The sequence below is a fragment of the Musca domestica genome, unplaced genomic scaffold, assembly GCF_030504385.1.
Source record: "Musca domestica strain aabys unplaced genomic scaffold, Musca_domestica.polishedcontigs.V.1.1 22, whole genome shotgun sequence".
Classification (NCBI taxonomy): domain Eukaryota; kingdom Metazoa; phylum Arthropoda; class Insecta; order Diptera; family Muscidae; genus Musca; species Musca domestica.
Genome location: NW_026712262.1, coordinates 490,697 through 511,235, shown reverse-complemented (window position 1 = coordinate 511,235; position 20,539 = coordinate 490,697). Strand labels below are relative to the sequence as shown.

General features: G+C 36.4%; 1 protein-coding gene across 2 annotated transcripts in view; it reads right to left on the bottom strand.

The window, feature by feature from the left end:
• The window catches only part of LOC101897671 (katanin p80 WD40 repeat-containing subunit B1), a 77,023-nt gene extending 57,192 nt beyond the window's left edge, over positions 1 to 19,831 (bottom strand). For both annotated transcript variants that reach the window (XM_005178202.4, XM_005178203.4), the window contains exons 1-3: positions 18,555 to 19,831; positions 14,379 to 14,506; positions 14,078 to 14,295 (exon numbers count right to left, since the gene is read on the bottom strand). In XM_005178202.4, the coding sequence (XP_005178259.1) occupies positions 14,078 to 14,295; positions 14,379 to 14,506; positions 18,555 to 18,588 (380 nt within the window). In that variant the 5' untranslated portion in view covers positions 18,589 to 19,831. The remainder of the gene's footprint in view (positions 1 to 14,077; positions 14,296 to 14,378; positions 14,507 to 18,554) is intronic.
• Between the last annotated feature and the right edge of the window lie 708 nt (positions 19,832 to 20,539).

Here is a 20,539-nt window from a genome sequence, read left to right as displayed (position 1 = left end):
GCAGAAATTGTTTTTTTTTCTCAGCATTTCTATATAATTTTAGAGTCTGATGCAACCTACGCAACGCATTCACTCCAGCGCGTTGGTCTGAATTAAAACAAAAAAACGTGTATAGAGGAAAGACGAAGAAGAAAAATCAGATTTAATTTCGTTTTCAAAGCTAGTCTCTGCGTTCGGTACAACCATTTATTTTGCATATTCTGACGCGTTTTTTATCGGTTCGCTGTTTTGTTTCCATATCTCGGGGCAAAGTATTTTTCAGCGAACAACTGTTTATTGGAGATTTCTTTACAACCTTCTTCGTTTGATTTACCGCCTTGGCGTTGTTACGTTGTCGAAGAAAATTGTATTATATAGCCTCGGATGCGGCTTCAGCTGTATGCGAAGATACCCCCTTTGGGCATTTCTCTGCTCCCCTCTCTTTGCTCTGTTTTGCCTTTTCTTTTCCTTTCTTAGATTAAATTTAAGCGTTTACTTCTTCTTCGTTTGTTTGTTTTGTTTCAACTGCGTTAATTTGTTTATCTTTTCTTTCGAAAATATCTATTTTAAATAGGTACCTAGTCAGAGTCAGGCAGCACTGTCGCATGTATGAATCATATAACAGTCATAGCTATATCCCAACTCCGCCCTTGTCGCTCACTCGCTCTCTTCCTCTCATATCGTATCATATCGCTTCGAATCGTATCGTATGATGATGTTGATGAGGTAGGTTGGTATTATTGTTTGCCCATATCATGTTTGTGGTTGAATTTTGTTCGCAATTTTTCGTAATTCTTTGAAAATAAAACTTTTTCTTGAATCCATTGAACTTTGCATATGTTCATAAACAGATGGCGTACATTAGAGGGGGTCGATCAAGTTAGGAAATGTCTACAAATGGAATATTAAAGCAAGGCATAAATGTTGCGAAATATGTGGAAGAAGCATTAGCAGAAATGAAAAAAAAAAAAAACAAGTTAAAGAGTAACAGTCGGTTTTTCCGACAGATGTATACCTTCAGCCAATGTTCGATTATGGAAATATATTTTGACTTCTGTTATGATTATTCAAAATTTTGAGCCTCCATAGAGTAGGAATTCCGAAGGAAGGGGCATGAGTATTTTGGTGAGAATTTTCCAGAAAAAAAGTTATTCGTGATGAAATTCAAACGTGATAGTGTGATTTCTTTATATTTGGCTGGAAAACCACAAGTGGCTATCGTTAGAGCACTCCAGCATTTAAATGTGAATAAATCTTTTGTGTCTCGTACCATTCGCTCGTTACCGTGATACTGGTAGCGTAGCCCGACGTCAAGGAAGAGGACGGAAGAAAATGGAAGCAACATCAACAGAAATGGTTCCAAAGTAAAGAAGCGACTTGATCGAAACCCGCGCCGCTGTGGCCGAAAAATGGCTCGTGAACTGAACATATCGCAATATTCCATTCGGCAAATATTGAAAAATGAGCTCGGTGTAAAGCCATTGAAATTCCAAAAAGTGCAAGAACTTACACCGCAACTCAAAGAAAATAGACTCAAAAGAGCTAAAGAGTTGCTTCGCTTGGACGAAAGTGGTGAACTGATGAATTTGGTTTTTTCCGATGAGAAAACATTAGTTGTCCAGCAGTTTTTAGACAAACAAAATGATCGTGTTTACTTGCCAAAGAGGTCAGCAAAAAATGTGTACATTCGGTTGGCCACCAAAACTCAAGCGCAGGCCATGGTGATTGTGTGGGTCGCCATAACAGCCGATGGTCGCTCTCTGTTCGTATTAATCGACCGTGGCATCAGCATAAATGCCGAATATTATCGCGAAAATATTCTGGAGAGTTTATTAAAACCTTGGGCTCGTAAACATTTTGGCCGCAGATCTTGGTCATTCCAACAGGACTCAGCACCATCGCACTCAACACGGGCCACCCAAGAATGTTTACAAAATGAGGTTCCTCGCTTCATTTCCAGCGCACAATGGCCACCAAAATCTCCGGATATCAATCCATTGGGCTATTGTGTCTGGAGTGTTTTGGAAAGCAAGGTTGGCACTAAAAAATACCAAAGTGTAGATCACCTCAAGCTAGCGCTTGGCAGGCAATGGGCTAAAATACCGCAGATCAATATTCGGCCATAATTCGTGCCAAATTTGACCAATGTGAACAAATCTAAATTTATTCTAAAATTGTATGCTATTTCCGACATTTTTTTGTTTTCATTCAATAGGTCCAAGGAGACCTAGGGTCTAAAACCGTTATTTCGATGAGTCACGTTTTGGCCGTATCAAATGATATATACCCTCTCTAGCCATATGGGTGAGGGTATACAAATTGGACCAAGCGGATGGACCAATGGAGGTCAATATTACATGAAATAATCTTTAAAAATCGATTATACGGTGAGGAATATCAATTCAAATAAAGATTTCATGCATTTTTGGAAATAACTCATTATTTTTTTAACTTACCGGTAATAAAGATGGTATATAGTTATCATTACTTTTGGGATACTGGTACGTGGTTATAATTATTAGTATTGTGGTAGTAATAAGTGGTTAATAGTCCTACCATAATTTGCTGAGCTTGTGTTGCATAGTTCACGAACTACCTAGTTAAACTAAACGATTCACTAAAAGAAGCAACGGAACTAGTTCACTCAAAATCGTTCTTCCAAGTTCCAAAAGTAGTTAAGCGAGCATTATAAAATCATCTCTAATTTTGACGACCCACTCTATTACACAATAAAACTTTGTTTTTATATTTTTATTGCTTATTTATTTATCTATGATTGAGGCAATTTGAATGTCGTTCTTAAAGTTTTGCAAGGTCTCTTGCGAAATACTATATTAAATGTTCTTTTTTTTTCTCCGAATCGATTTAATGACGACCAGTGAAGGATGTAATTATTTTTTTTTTGTGAAGCGTTATCATAAACTGCAGAAGTAGAGAAATTCTATTGAATTGAAATTTAATATGAACGATTAGAAATTATGAGCTAAGCGAGGTTGTTTTTGTTGGATATTAATTAGCTTCTTACAACAAGCCATTTTCTTTGATTAAATGTTGATGGTAATGCGAATACGCCCTCCCTATTCTTGGCAAAAAAGTTGGATGGCTGAATGGAATGGAAGAAGAAAATGGAAGAGTTTGTAAGACGATGGTTATATTATAGACCAATCTGAGATGTTTGACAGTGAAACAAAACACACCCTGGTTGGAGCTGGTTAAGAAGGTTTGACTGCACAAATAAAAAGTAAAAAAGCATCTGGGCCGAACTTTTATTACCCTCCATCATTTGGAAGGAACTTGAAAATTGTCAAAAATACGAAGATGTGGAATTTAAAACAATTCCGCTAATATCATCAAAATACCGAATATATGGAGGTACCATTCATTATATGTGGGCTGGCTCTCCGAAGAAGTCATAGCTTGCAGAACCTATTGCGAAATTCAAATACGAAATTTGAAACAATTGCGGAGAGTAATGTAGCTAAAATCATCAAAATACGAAATATAGGGAGGTACCGATATTTAGGGACTATACGAAGACCTGGACCTGCATAGACAATTTTCTGTCATAGCCGGTAGTACCTATTGTGAATTTCAAATACGCAATTTGAAACAGTCCCGGCGAAAAATGCAGCACAAATCATCAAAATACAGAGTTATATGGGGGCTATAACTAAACGTGGACCTATATAGCCGATTTTCAATACCAAAAGTCCTGCAGATGTAACACAAATTTCAGTAAAATGTTGACCCTTTGTGGGGGAGGTACCAGAAGGAGTGGACCGATATATTCAATTTTCACAGCCGATTTTGTATTAGAAATAATTGGACGTGTGAAATATGACGAGAACCGGATGTTTATTTCGGATTTTATAATCGTTTTGGTTATTCAAAACTTTAACCCTTTTTGGGGGAGGTACCAAAAGGAATGGTCCGATCTCTACCATATCTATAAAAGGTCTTGTGTTGATAGAAATATTGAGATGTGCCAAGTCTGAATGCAATCGGATGTTAATTTTACGTTTTATGAGCTTCATATATATTCAAAATTTGGAGTGAACCCATATTTTCATTTTTCACACCAGACCTTGGGTTAATAAAAACATTGTGTAGTGTGTAATTTCAAGACAATCGAACTTTTACATCAGATTTTATAAGAGTTTTAATTATTCAAAATGTTGACCCTTTGTGCGGGAGGTACTTTATGGAGTGGGTCCATATTGTCCATTTTCGCACCTAACCTAGCACTGATGTAAATATTAGGATTTGCAAAGTTGAAGCAGAATCGCATTATCCATTTTCTTTCTGTGCAGAATAATACAGGGTTGCCCATATTCGACGGACCCATGGGCCCATTCCAATCGACAAAGCTTGTCCACAGGCAACATTCTTTGGGTCAATTGAATTTTGTACGGGAACATATGCAAATCAATGGAATAATCCGTTGTAAAGTGGACCGAGCCATACCCAACTGAACGGCGTTTTTGGGATGTTCTTGGGGACCTCTCAACACTGGCCTTACCAGTCGAAAATATTTTGTATAAACGCTTAATGGTATTCTTAGAAGGCGCACTTCTCACATTTTTTAATGTTTTAAAAGCCCATTGAGTTTTCACAATTGACTTCTTCTGTTGAATGTAAATTTCAACTATTTCAGAGCGCTCGCGTGGCGTGTATTGGTTCATGGTAAAAATCTGCTTGGACTGACGCTTCAAACGCGGCATGTCATTAAGCGATGTGACATCTCTGTCAAAAGTTATGGCGTTGCCAGATGGGTCTGTCAAATATGGGCAACCCTGTATATACCCTCTCTAGCCATATGGCTATAAAAATAGCTAGTGAAATAAGGAAAATAGTCCAGTAACTACTACTACTAACATCATCCTTTTCCCTTTTACTCTCGTATTACCAGTAGACGAGAAATAATGAGGACTAAATATCCTATCTATTTATCAGTATGATAGTAATCAATGGGTTATCTCCGTTTTGCCGTTTTATTATCCTTCTGTGAATTTTAAAACTTCCCCCAAAAAACTACATACCTCCTGCATTACCAGTAGGCTTCAAATAATTAGAACTAATATATCTTCTCTATTACTTTATGATAAAAAATAATGACTTATCTCTAGTTTGCTTTGAGTTTTACATTTTTCGAAACCTCCTCCAAACATTTTCTACCACAGACTTTTTAAAACCTACAGTGGGCGTATCGAAAGTACCCAATCCCATGTGAAATATATGGTCAATTCGGATTTATTTCCTCAAAATGCGATATGCCACCGACACTTCAACATAAGAGCCGGAGGTACTTCATTCTATTTAACACTTGACCGAATTTGGTGCTGTTGCCAAATTGGGCTAAATCGACAGACACATTATTGACGTATGTACATCAACGTAAACGTATCGTCGTCACACATGCCGCCATCGTTTTTACATGAGAATGAAGTGCATAACAGACATATTTACGCATGGCGCAGTATTCAGATACAAACAAACCAACAAACAAAAATATGAGTGTATTTTTGAATATCTACTTTTTCACTACCGAAGTTATTTATTTCAATACCATAATGAGAATTCTAGATTTAGAAATGCAAAATAGGAAATGGAATGTTTGTGCATGGGCGGCGTTCGTTTTGTCACTTGGCGTTTTTTAGACTAAGTGGTAATAAAAGTTAATATTTGTTTTGTTCGACTTGTCTGTTAGGAAATGGTTTTGGATAAATAAATAAATTTTCAAGGTTGATTGGAAAAGTCACAAAGAGATTTGAAGAATTTGGAAATGTAGAGATTCGTTTAAGCCATCAAAAGATTTGCATGAAAATATCATCACAACAAGATGTAGAGCTTAACCGTAAAATGTGATGCCATGAAGATGTAACTAAGGCATCCAAACGCTCTCCCAAATATCTAAAGCTCCATCTAGTGGGGAGACGTAGAAAGACTAGATTAGCAACGAAATTAATTACATCGCAGCGGATTATTCAACATAATTAACTCCCAATTTTTTTGCCAGGTTCTAATCATTTTCATATCAAAGAAATTGTGGGGGGGGGTTACCTAAAGTCTTGTGATATCAATATTATGGCACATGTTTGTTTTGATATCCCACCCGGCCCACACCCCCTACCTTTTAAGATATCAAAACTAGACCACAGCAACAATGCAATGACGTTAATAGAGTTTTGTTCATTTTGTTTTGTTGTTGCTGCTTCTTTTCATTTGCAACTTCATACACCTCAAAAAATATTAAATGTTTGAAGACCATCCAACCAGCCCCAACCGAGCGTAGAAACAAAGATATTTTGTGTAAGAAAATGGAAATCGCAACAACAACAACACCACGAAAACGCAGAACGAAATGAATCCAAAAAAGCAAAAAAACGCAAAAAAAATAACAACTGCAACCCAATATGCAGATCTGGCTGCTCGAGCGGTCTTTATGAATTTTTAATGTTGAATACTTTAGCCAAAGGGGCGTTTCGCTTACGTACCCCCCTACGTACGTACGTACAAACATAAATATGAGCGAAGAGTGTAGCTGGCAAATAAATTGAGTACAAGTTGGGCACCTACTTACAAATGTTGTGTGGGATATGTATGCAGCAGCAAGTTGATGGTGGGGAGGGAAGGGAAGGGAGGGGAGGGAGCTGGATATATCGGTGTATATGTTGGGAATAGTACGGGGGTAGTGTATAAAGCATAAGTTATCCGATTTTTGAAATAAAATCCAAATTTTGATTGGATTTAAAAACAAAAAATCATGTAAAAATTGGCTTCGGAGCCATGTCCCTTAAAATAAAGTATTAATTTCGGAGGCACAAACCACCGGTATTTCATGCTGGTCCATAAAGGGTTATCTGCTATTCAGATTCTTAACATTTTAATGACTTTTTAATAAAATTCAGGTAAACAAAGTATAAAGAGAACATTTAAAAATAAAAATGGTTACGCTAAAGTAATTTAACCAAAAATATTTTGACGAAGGAGATTAATATATATTTCTTAATTTTAGATCCACTGATGGAAATCCTACTTTTAACAAGTGAAAAAGAAGTAAGTTAAGTAACTTTAAATACCCTACACCTAATGGAACGAATTTGGAACTTAACATTTGTTAAAATCTTAAGAATACAGAATATAGGGAGTTACCGTTATACTGGGGTCCGTACGAAAACTTGGATGTACATAGACGTTTTTTTCATAGCCATTGTAGTATTCAAATACGAAACTTTAAACAATTCCGGTGAATAATGCCGCAAAAACATCAAAATACCGAATATAGAGAGGTACCGATGCATGGGGACTCAACGAAGGCCGTGACCTGCATAGACAATTTTCTGTCACAGATTGAAGTGCAAATGCGAAATTTTTAACCACTCCGGTGAATAATGTAGCCAAAATCATTAAAATACCGAATATTGGGGGGCTATACGAAGACCTGGACCTGCATAGGCAATATTCTGTCACAGGTTATAGTACTCGCTACGAAGTGCAAATACGAAATTTGAAATCATTCCGGTGAATAATGTCGTAAAAATCATCAAAATACCGAATATCGGGAGGTACCGTTATAAGGGGGCTATACAAAGACATGGACCTGCACAGACAATCTCCTGTCATATGCTGTAGTATCGATTACGTACTTTAAATACCAAATTTGAAACGATTCCGGTTAATAATGTAGCTAAAATCAACAAAGTACCGAATTTTGGGAGGTACCGTTATATTGGGGCTATACGAAGACGTGGACCTGCACGAACAATTTTTTATCTTAGGCTGTAGTAACCATTTCGAACTTCAAATACCAAATTTGAAACAATTACCGAGAATAAAGTCGCTAAAAATATATGGGGGCTATACCAAAACGTAGACCTACATGGTCCATTTTCAATACCAAGAGTCCTGCAGACATAATATACATTTGAGTAAAATTTTATCAATCTACTTTATTTCGTTCGGAAGCTAGAGTGATTTCCACAGACATCGCTAAATCGACATAGAAGTTTATGCTGATCAAGATTATATATACTTTGTGGGGTGTGAAATGTATATTTCGAGGTGTTACAAACGGAATGACAAACTTAATATAGCTTCCTTACTATGGTGGAGGGTATAAAAATGGAAAAATCTGATTAGATTTTAGATTTCATCCGAACATCAATAGATCATCTATAGGGTGTTTTTTAAGCTATTATCTTTGCATGTCATGTGTCACACAGCACGCGTAACAATAGACGTGTTGAGAGGCGTGTTTGGAGAACATTTTTTTACATTTTTACTGACATTTACTGCGAAGAGGTTTTAATGCCCTAAGAAATCAAGCAAAAATCAAATCGATAGGGAAAATATGGTCAAGACCCCCAAAACAACTAAAACCAGGGCTACACCATAACGTGGACCTACACTGAAAAAAAATCGAAATAGGATTTTTACATTTTGAGAATTATAAAAATACCAAAAAATTTCTAAAGTTTGATGGAAAGTATGACTATAACGTAAAAAGGTACTTGAAATCACGGTTTACCCCTATATAGGGCATTTACCAAGAAATGGATCCGCATGTTCTATTTTTTAAACGAATGCTGAGTCTTGAAGTAATCCAAAGCTCTCTACATAATTTAAAAGCTTTATTATGGGAATGTTTTCAAATATAGCTCAAAATGTTGAAGTCACTTTGTGTTGGGTAAAAACTATATAAGGATCCTAAACGAAGTTTGGCCTGAGAAGGCGAATCTCTCCCGGGATTTTGATCTACAAAACGAATACTATTTAATCCACTTGGAATTTTCCACAACCCAGATTGACTGTTGCTTAGTGAAATTTTTGAAAACATTCGAAAATAAAAAAGATTTTTCCTGTAATTAGGCTAGTTAGGAGTGGTAATAAATTGTCAAAATTACATTTGGGCAAAATATGACACCTACAAAAACTCCAATGTTCTGGATAATTCTTCGCTTCGCCACGCATAACATCCTCGTCGATAATGTTTCATTTATGTAATATAATGAGGAAAACAGATTATTTGCCCAGATGGTTGGTATGTCGCATGCGGTTGGATTTTTCTTTATTTTGTTGGTATTACTTTTCTTTTGTGGCGTTTTCGAAGAATCTACGTCACATACAACAAAAAATAATTAAAGTTACATCCAAAATCGGAAACTTTCCAAATCTGGCATTTAAGGAAGTTTATTGTGCTGTGATAACGGAAACACACACACACAAAATAAAAAAGTATCCAAAACAAAGAAGATGAGAAGAGTTATTATGTGCAATAAATTGTAATTTATTGTTCTCTGGCGTTGTTTGCCATTTTTTTCAAGTGCTGGCCAGTAATATCAACCTTAAATGAAAAGCGACGAAGTAGGAAAGGAGAAGAAGACACATTAAGTGGCCCAATTGTAATTGAATCATTCAACTCATCGATAAGGGTTTAAATGGGTGTTTTTTTATGGAATAAGCTGTGGATGACAGGAATGTAAAAGATATACTTCACGTAAGCATCTGGATAAAATATTGATTATCATTGATGTGGAGGGATCATCTTTATCTTTGATTAAAATGGAAAATAAATGATTGATTGGACAATCCAGCAGACTATGAAAGTAGAGCCTAAACAGGAAGACACAAAAAATAAACTTGACAACCCTTTATTTCTCATGGGTCAGACCATCTCCCGATAATCGTCTCCACTTAGAAATCGTCAGATTTCATAACCTTTGAAAGCTACACTTTCCTTAACTATAGCCGCTAGCTATATACCTGGTCGAATACCCGAAATAAGATCGAAATTCCCAGACTGATACCAGAATCAGTGATTTGACAGTGGAAGTAAGCCGGTTGGTACAGGAGCATATGAGGAAAAAGTGGCTAGGCAATCTGAAGTGTTGCAACTTTTGCAGAGGCGGCGAGACTAGTAAATGAGCGTGATGATCTTCGTCATTGCAACCATACTAATCCCAGAATCAGGGAATTGGCAGTGGAAGTCACCCTTTTGTACAGGAGCATAAGAGGAAAAAGTGACTAGCGAATCTGAAGGGTTGCAACATTGGAACCGATGTAAGCTGGGGTTACGGTTAAATCGAACCCGGGAAAAAAGGATAATAGGACCTCAGCCACTTTTACTGACGTAACGGTGATTGATCCGTAGACGTGCGCTAGATACTTTAAGCGACAGGGCGAAGCGAAGACCTCTTCTCAAATGTCCTCCGAAACGCTAAGTAATCCAAAGCGTTGGACCCAGACGGAATCTGGCATTCACACTGATGCAGTCACGGGCGGCATCAACAATTACGTCCTCGGAGTTATATACTATATATATACTATATATATACTATATATATAAGCATATACTTTCGTTGCAGAACCTGCTTGGGTGTTATCCTGGGAGTCATCCAAACTATCATATGGTGGATAAAACTTCCACACTCAGGCATGTCAGGAACGCTATAAGAGAGAGCCTCTAGTTCATACTGATGCAGTCCCAGACGCCATCAATAATTACAATATAAATGCCGTCCTTGGTATCCCAGTTCTACTTTCCTAACCTGGTCGATTTTTCCAGAAAGTATGGAAAATTTTTAAGTTGTCGCCCAAGTTAAAAACGCTCTTCCCAATATTTTTTTCCCAATAATTGACACTTGACGCAGGTAAATTATTTCCAAATAATACAATTTTATATACCCTACCTTATATATGGAAAATATCCTACCTTATATAACACATATTCTCCAATTTTCCATTTTTATACATTTCCCCCCTAATTGACACTTCACCCAGGTGAATTATTTCCATTTTAATACAAATTTACATATTCCAAGTAATAATCGTACAATATGAAAGCAATAAATGTCAATGGGGATATAAAAACAACCACCCCCATAAAAACACATTGTGTGATAATTGCGTTGCATGGCCAGAATATGATGTCTATTGAGAATAAATGTATCCATCTATCTTTCAATTGGCCAGATCATAGATTTGACCTCATGTCAAATAAATTGAAATGTTTTCACATGGAAAAATGTCTCAATGCGATGATTTAAACGATAATTTATAACGGGAATGGGGAAAAGAGATTTAATAATGGTGGCATGGTGGCATTATGACATATAATAGCCCAGAGTTAGATGATAATGATTGGAGAGGAGATACAATGGCAATTGTTTGTGGGCCATACAAAAAAAGAAAAAAAAAAAACTTTTTATTGGACTCTGTCTGCCTGTCTTGGAAATACAATTTGAAATATTGAGAAGAAAAAAATTAATTAATGAAAGATTCAAAACACACGTCATGTATGGCCAAGCAAATCATTTTCGTTGAATAAACAAACAAAAGTTTTCGGTTGTTGTTGTTTCACAAATTCATTTTTGATTGGAGCGATGGCAACAAACTTCTGATGGCTCATCCAAAGATGATAAAGAAACAAACCAAAAAAAAAAATAAACAATGTGTAGAAATTATTTCATTGAATATCACCATCATGCATGTGAGTGTGTGTGTGCGTCTTCTTTTATTATACAATTTTACATAATTCCAATAAAGAGCTTGGTGGTTGATTTTCTCCCTTGCCTCCACATCTTATTCCAAATTCTATTCATATGTTAATCTAGAAATTGAAAATCATTCAAGAGTAGGTGAAAATTAGATATAATACAAATATGTATATATGTAAGTGTGTTTTTTATTTATTTGAATTATCTATTTAACCATTCACAACCATGCAACCTACGTACACACACATACTCCAACGGAGGACAAGGTTAGCGTAGTTATTCTACCAAAAACCGCAACAAGTGTTTGGTTTTTGTTACGCTTCAGTAAACACATTTAGAATCGAATAACTTGGAAACAAATTTTCAATTTCCTCGATAATTGTAAAACGTTCTAACAGCCATAATTACAAATTCAATTCAAATGACAGGAAATTAACAATAATACAAATGAAATACAAGATAAACAAATCAAATAGACATGTAGATGACAAATTCGAGGAAAATTTTTTGGAGAAATGTCCAACAAATTCCCAGGGATGTGATTGAATATTAATTTTCCTCGTTTGGAATTGGAAATGTACATCATTTTTTTATTTCGGTCATTGACATTTACAGGAAAATGGTAAAAAAGAAACGAGTATTTTCTTGCTTCCAATAAGCTATCAAACCTCTGGGCCACTGGGAATGTCATTCATAAAACTTAATTCAAATTTAAGACATTACCATTTTCTTATCTCTTGGGAATTTTTTTTGGGAAAATGTCCAACAAATTCCCAGGGGTGTGATCGAATATTAAATTCCCCCATTGGATTAGGAATATACATCATTGTTTATTCCGGCCATTGACATTTTATAGGAAAATTTCTCCAAAAATAAAAAAAAATTGTTACCCAAAAAGAAAATATTGAACCTCTGGGCCACTGAGAATATCATTCATAAAACTTAATTATGCACAAATTTATGCTATTCCGATCAACTACCGGAAAAAAGTTTAGAAATTCAATTGTCGATCCCACGACAGCCGGTTCTAGGATACCGGATTGATCCGAAACAATGTTTCGTTGCGATGTAGTGGATGCGGAGATAAAGTAGGTTGTGACACCACAGCGAAAAGGGATTATTTTGCGACGTACTGCAGCAACGTATTCTTTGTCGGAGTACGGCACTCCAAGGCAAAATAGATGAGATAATGGAATTTATGAATCGGAGGAACATTTTGATCGCAGTGGTGGCGAAAACCAAGCTCAATGAAGATTGCTGCCTACAATGTTGTTATGGTTACAACGTATTGAGTAGGGTTCGCACCAGAAGTGAAGGTGTCTTTGTGGTGTCTTTATGGACCCAACCCGTACAGGTTGCAATCTTTTTGAAACTGGACTTAGAAGCAGAACCCGATTGAGAGGAGTCAGAATAAACACAGGAGTATAAGCTGCTACAGCAACAACCTTCCGGCCAAGTTTGAAGCGTTTGACAATCACATCGAACGTGGTATTCCAGAATCAGAAGTCCAATCCCCGTAAAATGAAACAGAGAGTGACCCAGTGTGGAGTGGTATCTCCTGAACTGTTTAAACTCTACCTTTCTGAAATTCATCGACCTCCAGACGGCATAGAGTTCGTTAAGTAGGGCGATAATTTTTCGATCATGGTGTCGGTCCCCGGTGTTGATGGCATGCGTGTAAGGATGTACAACTATCTCGCAGGAGCAAGGAGACCTCGTTGACCTTTTATAAAGCGATAGGTCGGCCTGTGGTGAGAAGTGCGGCCCTAGTGTGTTCATCGAAACCCGCCAGAATTCTGATGGATTGCCTTCTCACGACACCAGTGACCTATCTACAGCATAATCATATGCTTTCGTTGCAGTACCTTCTTGGTGTTACCGTGAGTGTCATCCCAACCATCATATGGTGGATAAATCTCCCCCACTCAGACGTATCAGGAAGGACATACACGATCTAGAGAGAGAGGTCCAAGACTACAAGAGAGAGCCTCTAGATGAAGAAACCTATGATTCAGGTCTGAGTGGCAATAATACTGATGCAGTCGGCGATGCCATCAGCAATTACAGGATGAATGCCGTCCTCGGAGTCCACCCCCATTCTTTTCAACTGAAAAACGCCAGCTGCCTAGCCAAACCAGGATAGTTTTGTGCAATTTTGTTCAGGATGGCGGAGACGTCTCAATTCGTATTGGGCACGAATTGACGAAGATGTGCGTGACGTAATTATCTTTAATTCCACCGCCAAACTTACCCAACTCACTCCAGTTACAGCCCATTAAGGTAGCCGAATTTTTAAACATAGAGCTCGAACCAGATTGGCAGAATCCAAACATCTGCATGTACTACTGCTACAACAACAACCCCCGTCCAGGGTAGTTCAGATTGTGCAGAAAATACAGAAATTGTTTATCCACTCAGAAGCTGCAGAATTTTTACCCCAAAAGCAATTTAAAAACACTGTACGCCGTTTGATTGAAAAATACTTTGAACCTCAAATTTCTTCCTCTTCTTCTTCCCATTTTCTTGCTCAACTAACAATTATGTACTCCAATAATTCAACCTTGAAACCCACAAACACACAATGGGGGAAAAAACGCACTTACCTTACTGTTGTGTCATTACTGCCGGATACAACATATTCACCGGATGGATTGAAATCCAATGTTCGCACACTTTTCATATGACCATTCAATGTGGAGCATATTGTTTGTGCATTCAAATCCCATCGTCGTATAATGCCAATATCATCGGCTGAATAGACAAAATCATCGTTGTAGGCAAAGCGGACACAATCTAAGGGACGATTGTGACCCGTTAGTGACTGCAAATTGGAAGAAATACGGAAATTGGGTTAGATTTGAGTGTTGATATAAAATCGGAAACATTTTGGCAATTACAACTTACCATAAAACATTCTGTCTGTCCGATTGCCCACAGGTTTACATTACGATCTTGGCCACCGGTAACTAAAACACGACCTGTTTCACCAACATCCAAACAAGTAACGTTGCCATTGTGTGCTTTTATCTCATCTGTAATTAGAAATGATAATAATTAAAATAAATAAAATATTTTTTTATTATTGAAAATAATAAAATTGTGAATATGAAATAAAAGGCCAAGGTAGTGTTTAGCAATGAATTCACATTAGTTTACCTTGAGCCATGCATTGAGCTAATAAGGTAAACAATAGCTCCCCCACTATGGTATGGTGAAGTAAGTAATAAAATCTGAATGATGTAAAATATGCCGGCCATAAAAAATTTGAAGCATTTAAATGGAGAAAGGTAACAAATGCTGCATAATGGTAAGCTATTAAAAACTTATATTCTTTGAAAAATAATAATTATGGCAATTTGCAAACAGATTTTTTGTACGATTTTGTCTAGTTCAAATTTCGGTATTTTTAAATTACGACAGGGCACACAATATACCATCACTCGATTTAAATGCCGAAAAAGATTCAATGGGATCCGCATCTATCTTTAAGTTTAACAATTTGGAAAGCATCTACCCAAAGCTTTTGAAAGTCTGCGAACAGAGACCAAGACACCGTGAAACGATACAATTTGTTTGAAATGTATATTTTTTTTAATTTTACCATTTAGGGAGAGGAACAAATATGGTCCATCTTCGAACATAATCTATGTATTAAAGGCCATAAGGATTTTTGGGGATTATGATATATTTGTTGATGTAACCCTATTCATATACAGGGTGAGATGAAAAAACTACAACCAACTTCAGACTGCTGTCATTTCCAGGCCACTCATCCGACAGCTGTTAAAATTATTCCAGTGACAGCTCGTTGTATTGTTTAAAAGCGAACAAAAGCATTTTGGTGAAAATTTTCCACAAAAAAAGTTATTCGTGATCGAATTCAAGCGTGATATTGTAATTTCTTTATATTTGGCTGGAAAACCACAAGTGGCTATCGTTAGAGTACTCCAGCATTTAAATGTGAATAAATCTTTTGTGTCTCGTACCATCGCTCGTTACCGTGATACTGGTAGCGTAGACCGACGTCAAGGAAGTGGACGGAAGGAAACAGAAACATCAGCAGAAATGGTTCGAAAAGTAAAGAAGCGACTTGATCGAGAAACGCGTCGCCGTGGCCGAAAAATGGCTCTTGAGCTGAACATATCGCAATATTTAATTCGGCAAATATTGAAAAATGAGCTCGGGGTAAAGCCATTGAAATTTCAAAAAGTGCATGAACTTACATCACAACAGAAAGAAAATAGACTCAAAAGACCTAAAGAATTGCTTCGCTTGGCCGAAAGTGTTGAACTGCCGAATTTGGTTTTCCCCGATGAGAAACAATTCGTCGTCCAGCAGTTTGTAAACAAACAAAATGATCGTGTTTACTTGTCAAAGAGGTCAGCTGAAAATGTGCACCATCCGTTGTGCACAGGACTCAGTACCATCGCACTCAGCACGCGCCACCCAAGAATGGTTACAAAATGAGGTTCCTCGCTTCATTTCCAGCGCACAATGGCCACGAAAATCTCCGGATACCAATCCGTTGAACTATTGTGTCTGGAGTATTTTGGAAAGCAAGTTTGGCACTAAAAATACCAAAGTGTTGATCACCTTAAGGAAGCGCTTCGCCGGGAATGGGCCAAAATACCGCAAAGCAACATTCGGGCAGCGTGTGACGGTTTCATTGGCCGTTTGAAGGCCATAATTCGTGTCAAAGGTTAACAAATCTAAACATATTCTAAAATAGGATGCTATTTCCGACATTTTTGCTTTGATTCAATAAAATTTAAAAAAAGGAAAATTATGGCGTTTGACTTTGTTGAAGTTTTTTTTTATAATTTCACCCTGTATACATGGGAGCTACAGCTATCTATCTAAACCGATTTCGATGACATTATTTTAAGGCCTAATTTGGTTGTATGTGCAAAATTCCATACTATTCGGGCTGATATTACACGTTTGGTGCACAATAAAAAGCAAATCGGACGAAGATATATATGGGCGCTTTATCTAAATTTTGACCGATTACTTGTCATTTCAATAGGGTTCATCCTTGGGTCAAACTAATGATTTGTGCAAAATTTCATCTGGATCGGTCAATAAATGCGACCTGTACTTTGTTTAAAAAATCATGCATAAAACGACTGAGAATGTGATTCTATGCAGATCATTAAAAGGAACTATGGGTATATCTCGTTTCCTTTTGCCTGTTACAAACAAAGTATAGGGTATTAAAATAAAAGTGTTGAATTATAGAGGGTCGCCAAATAACTTTTGAAAATGCTATTAAAAACTGCAGAATATACTCCGGTTTATAATAGAAAATATTTTCATTCAAATGGCCGCCTAGGCTGGCCAAGCAGTACCCTTCACCAATTCGGCCCAATTTTTAAGCACGTTATCGAATACAATATGCTGCTGTATTTTACCAATGGCTTTTCGAATATTGGCCTTTAAAGCGTCAATTGTCTCTGCCTAGTCGGCGTAACACCTATCTTCAACGGCACCCCACAACTAATATTCCAACTGTGTCAAATCACAGCTCCGAAGTGGCATACGGATATATATTTAGTTCCTGATAATTCGGTTTTCAAAAACAGGGCGCAAAACCTCGAGTGTTGCTTCGCCTGTGTGGCACGTAGCGCCGTCCTGTTGCCACTATGCTTCACTTCAACAATTAGAGCCAAATTTTCTGTCCGATCTATCTGTATAAGCAAACGCGTTACTATAGCCTCTGATTGTAGCCACATTCTTAACAGAAACATGTCAAATTTGGCACCAGAAACTGGCAAAAGATTAAAACCTCTGTGGCAGAAAATTGTCTGTGTAGGAACACGTTAGGGTATAGCTCCAGTCCACTTAAGGATAATTTGAAGACTTGAACTGCATTCTCCAACCAATTTCCATGGCATGGGCGCTTCTGTTGGGACAAGAGCAACAGGGACTATCATGTAGCCCACAAAAATTGTTACACCATATATTGCCAAAAAAAGAACCCTTGTGGTTAAAAAATTGTCGCATCTGGAGCTCGGAAACCCATAGTAATAGCTCCCACTTTATTATGAAATAAGCATCTTATTACTCATTTAAAAAACATAGTTGCCATTGAATACAAAAATAACACTTTTTGTGAGAAAAACAACTTTTTTGTGCTAATTTTTACATTTTTTAGAGATATTGAACAAAATGAAATAAATGTAACCAAAAACCTTATTTCAATTATCTCTACGACTTCTTCTCCCTCTTTGAGTAATTGTAAGTGCTGCAATTGTCAGTTTGTTGGCGGGAGACGTTGTTAAAATATGAAGGCATTTTTCTCAGCTCTCTCACCCATAAACTGACAATTACAACATCTATAATTTTCTATTGTAAATCAGGAGTTTTTTTGCAATCTTTGCTCAACTTTCAGCCTTTCCAAATAGTAGCTAAAATTCTGAACTCCCAACAAAAGTACATCGAAAATTCTGTCACTCGTTTTAAGAATACCCTTCGAAAGGAAAACTTCATCCCTTTGTTTGCGCGCTACTCTCCAATTTATGGCCAAAAAAGGAAAGGAAGACAAAAAATGCAAAGGAAAAAACGTCCAAAAACAGAAAAAGAAAAAGCGGCCGGTCTCTCAATTTCTACAATATCCGAATTTTATTTACCGTTAAAGCAAAATACACCGCTTGTGGCACTGAACGGAGAGACTAACAAACACAAAACAAATGCCGGCAGGGAGAGGTGGGGCCTGCCTGCCTGCCTGCCGGCCACATAAAATGACACCATTAAAACGATACATGGGGTAATGTAGAAAGAACAAACTGAATGCGTCGAGGAAACAAATAAACGTAGAAATAGAAAAGCAAAAAGTAATAAAAAACAAAAAGCAAAAAATCTAATAATATTTTCGCATAACCTTGCTTTGTTTTTCTCATGTTTTCTTATTCTAATGCTCTTTTTGGAGTGCCGATGCATTTGACAGCTATTAAAAATATATTTTGGAGAACATAAACACTCATAAGATGCTGGCAAGAGAACATAACATATGCATGTCAATCACCTCCCCACTCATTGGAAATGAAAAAAAAAAAACAAAGAAATGACATTACTACTTACATATTCTTTCGGTTAATTTACGCGCTAATGCCATCACTTATTAGCCACTTTCTTATAAGGGGAGTTTACAATAGAGATTTGTTTTTGTTTTTTTATTTGTTTGTTTTGATTGACTTTGGTTTCCAAAAGGGCTTCTTTCTGATCAGTTGGTAGGTTGAATATATGATTAGCAGTTAATGTTGTTGTTGTTGATGATGTCGTTGATTCTTTATGTTTTTTTTTCTCTTCTTCCTCTTGCCTTGTCTTTGCATACAAATACAATAACGACAAAACAAAAGTAACGTAGATTTTGTTTTTGCTTTTGACGTTTTCTTTTTACCACCACTGACTATCGACTATACGGTCGGTTCGGTATTCGCTCACTCTTTCCACGGCACTTAGTCATTAACACACTCACTGACTGACAATTCACTAACTTTTTTTTCCACTTTTTGGTCGTATTGATTGGAAATGAGGATTTTTTTTTTGTTAAATTCTTCTTCTTCTTACAACTCTTTTGTTACTTGTGCTCACTTTAGAGACTTTCCACTTTTAGCCATCGAATGCCTCTACCGTTGTCGTGTAATGCCACATTTAGATCTTCGAACCAAATTAGCTCAAGAATTTTTCACATTTGTCGATTCCAATTGTGTTTTATGCTTGGTAGTTGGTTGAGCCCGCTGCTAGTTGCAATTGGATTTTTCTCTATTTTTTTATTCACTACTCAATTCAATTGTATTATTTTTACACCTAAATATATACAGATGTATGTGCATGTACATATGTATGCATATAAGTACACTGATGTGAAATGGACGTATTATTATGTATATTAGCTTGTCGGTCGGTTGTACTTTTTCTTAGCCACTGTTGGACGCACTGTTGTGTATTTTACTCCTTTCTTTTTCTAAATTTTTGGGGTATTTTTGAAATCATAGGAGAGCTATTGACGTGTTTTCTACACAAACTGTGACAAACAGACACAAAACACTTTACAATTCACTTTTTTCCCAATGTTTGATACCGCATTTCAAATGCACAAAATATTTTTTCTTTCTATTTTCGACGGACACAAACTGTTGCTTATATTTTCTTGGACTTTTGCACAAAAATAAATTAAGAAATTTTAAAATATTTTCACGCGTACATACGGACGACAGCGAAAATTATAAACAAAACAAAATTAATCAATTCTTATTTTCCCGTTCGTTGTCTTTGTCAAAATTAATTCGACAATTTCAGCAGAGACAGAAAGACATCAAGCCAAACGAACGCAATAAAAACAACTAAAACAACAACAACTTGATTGTGAACGTTACTGTCAAATGTTGTCCAATTGGTAGCATGGTGCAATAATTCAGGTAGACGCAGCAACACAGCTGGCGATACAGTGAACTGTCAAAAATAGTTGAAATTTGAAATTTGTAATTAAAATTTGTAAAACTATTAAAGTTATTGAAAAAAAAAAACATTTTATATAACTTTCAAAGCGTTCAATGCAAATACATTTGAAAAACTTTCAAAATATGTAATCATAAATCATATACACACAAATCAGAGACGGGAACTTGCATGCTAAAATAAAATCAAGGCAGGATTATGATACCAAATGATTTTATTTTTTTATTTCCTTGGCTGAATATTTCAACTTTATTTGTTTGTGTGTATTTATATTTTCAATAATAAAAATAATTGTTCAGAAAATACTAGAATTCTGGTGTTTTTAAAAATGCTTATTGCAACGTATGCATCTACAAAATCTACAGTTTCTGTAGCGAAATAAGCCTTCAAAGATATATAGAATTATTTTAAATTATTTATTCAATTGTTTAGTTTTTATTATTGTTTTGAAAGTAATTCTGACATTACAAGCCAAACAGGTAGATATCTATACTTGCATTTTTTTCAATGTTAGCTTACCTTGTCTCCATTGTACCATGGTCTGACCCATGGTACAATGATATCAAGGTAGGGCTATGATACCATATGATTTAAATTTTTTTATT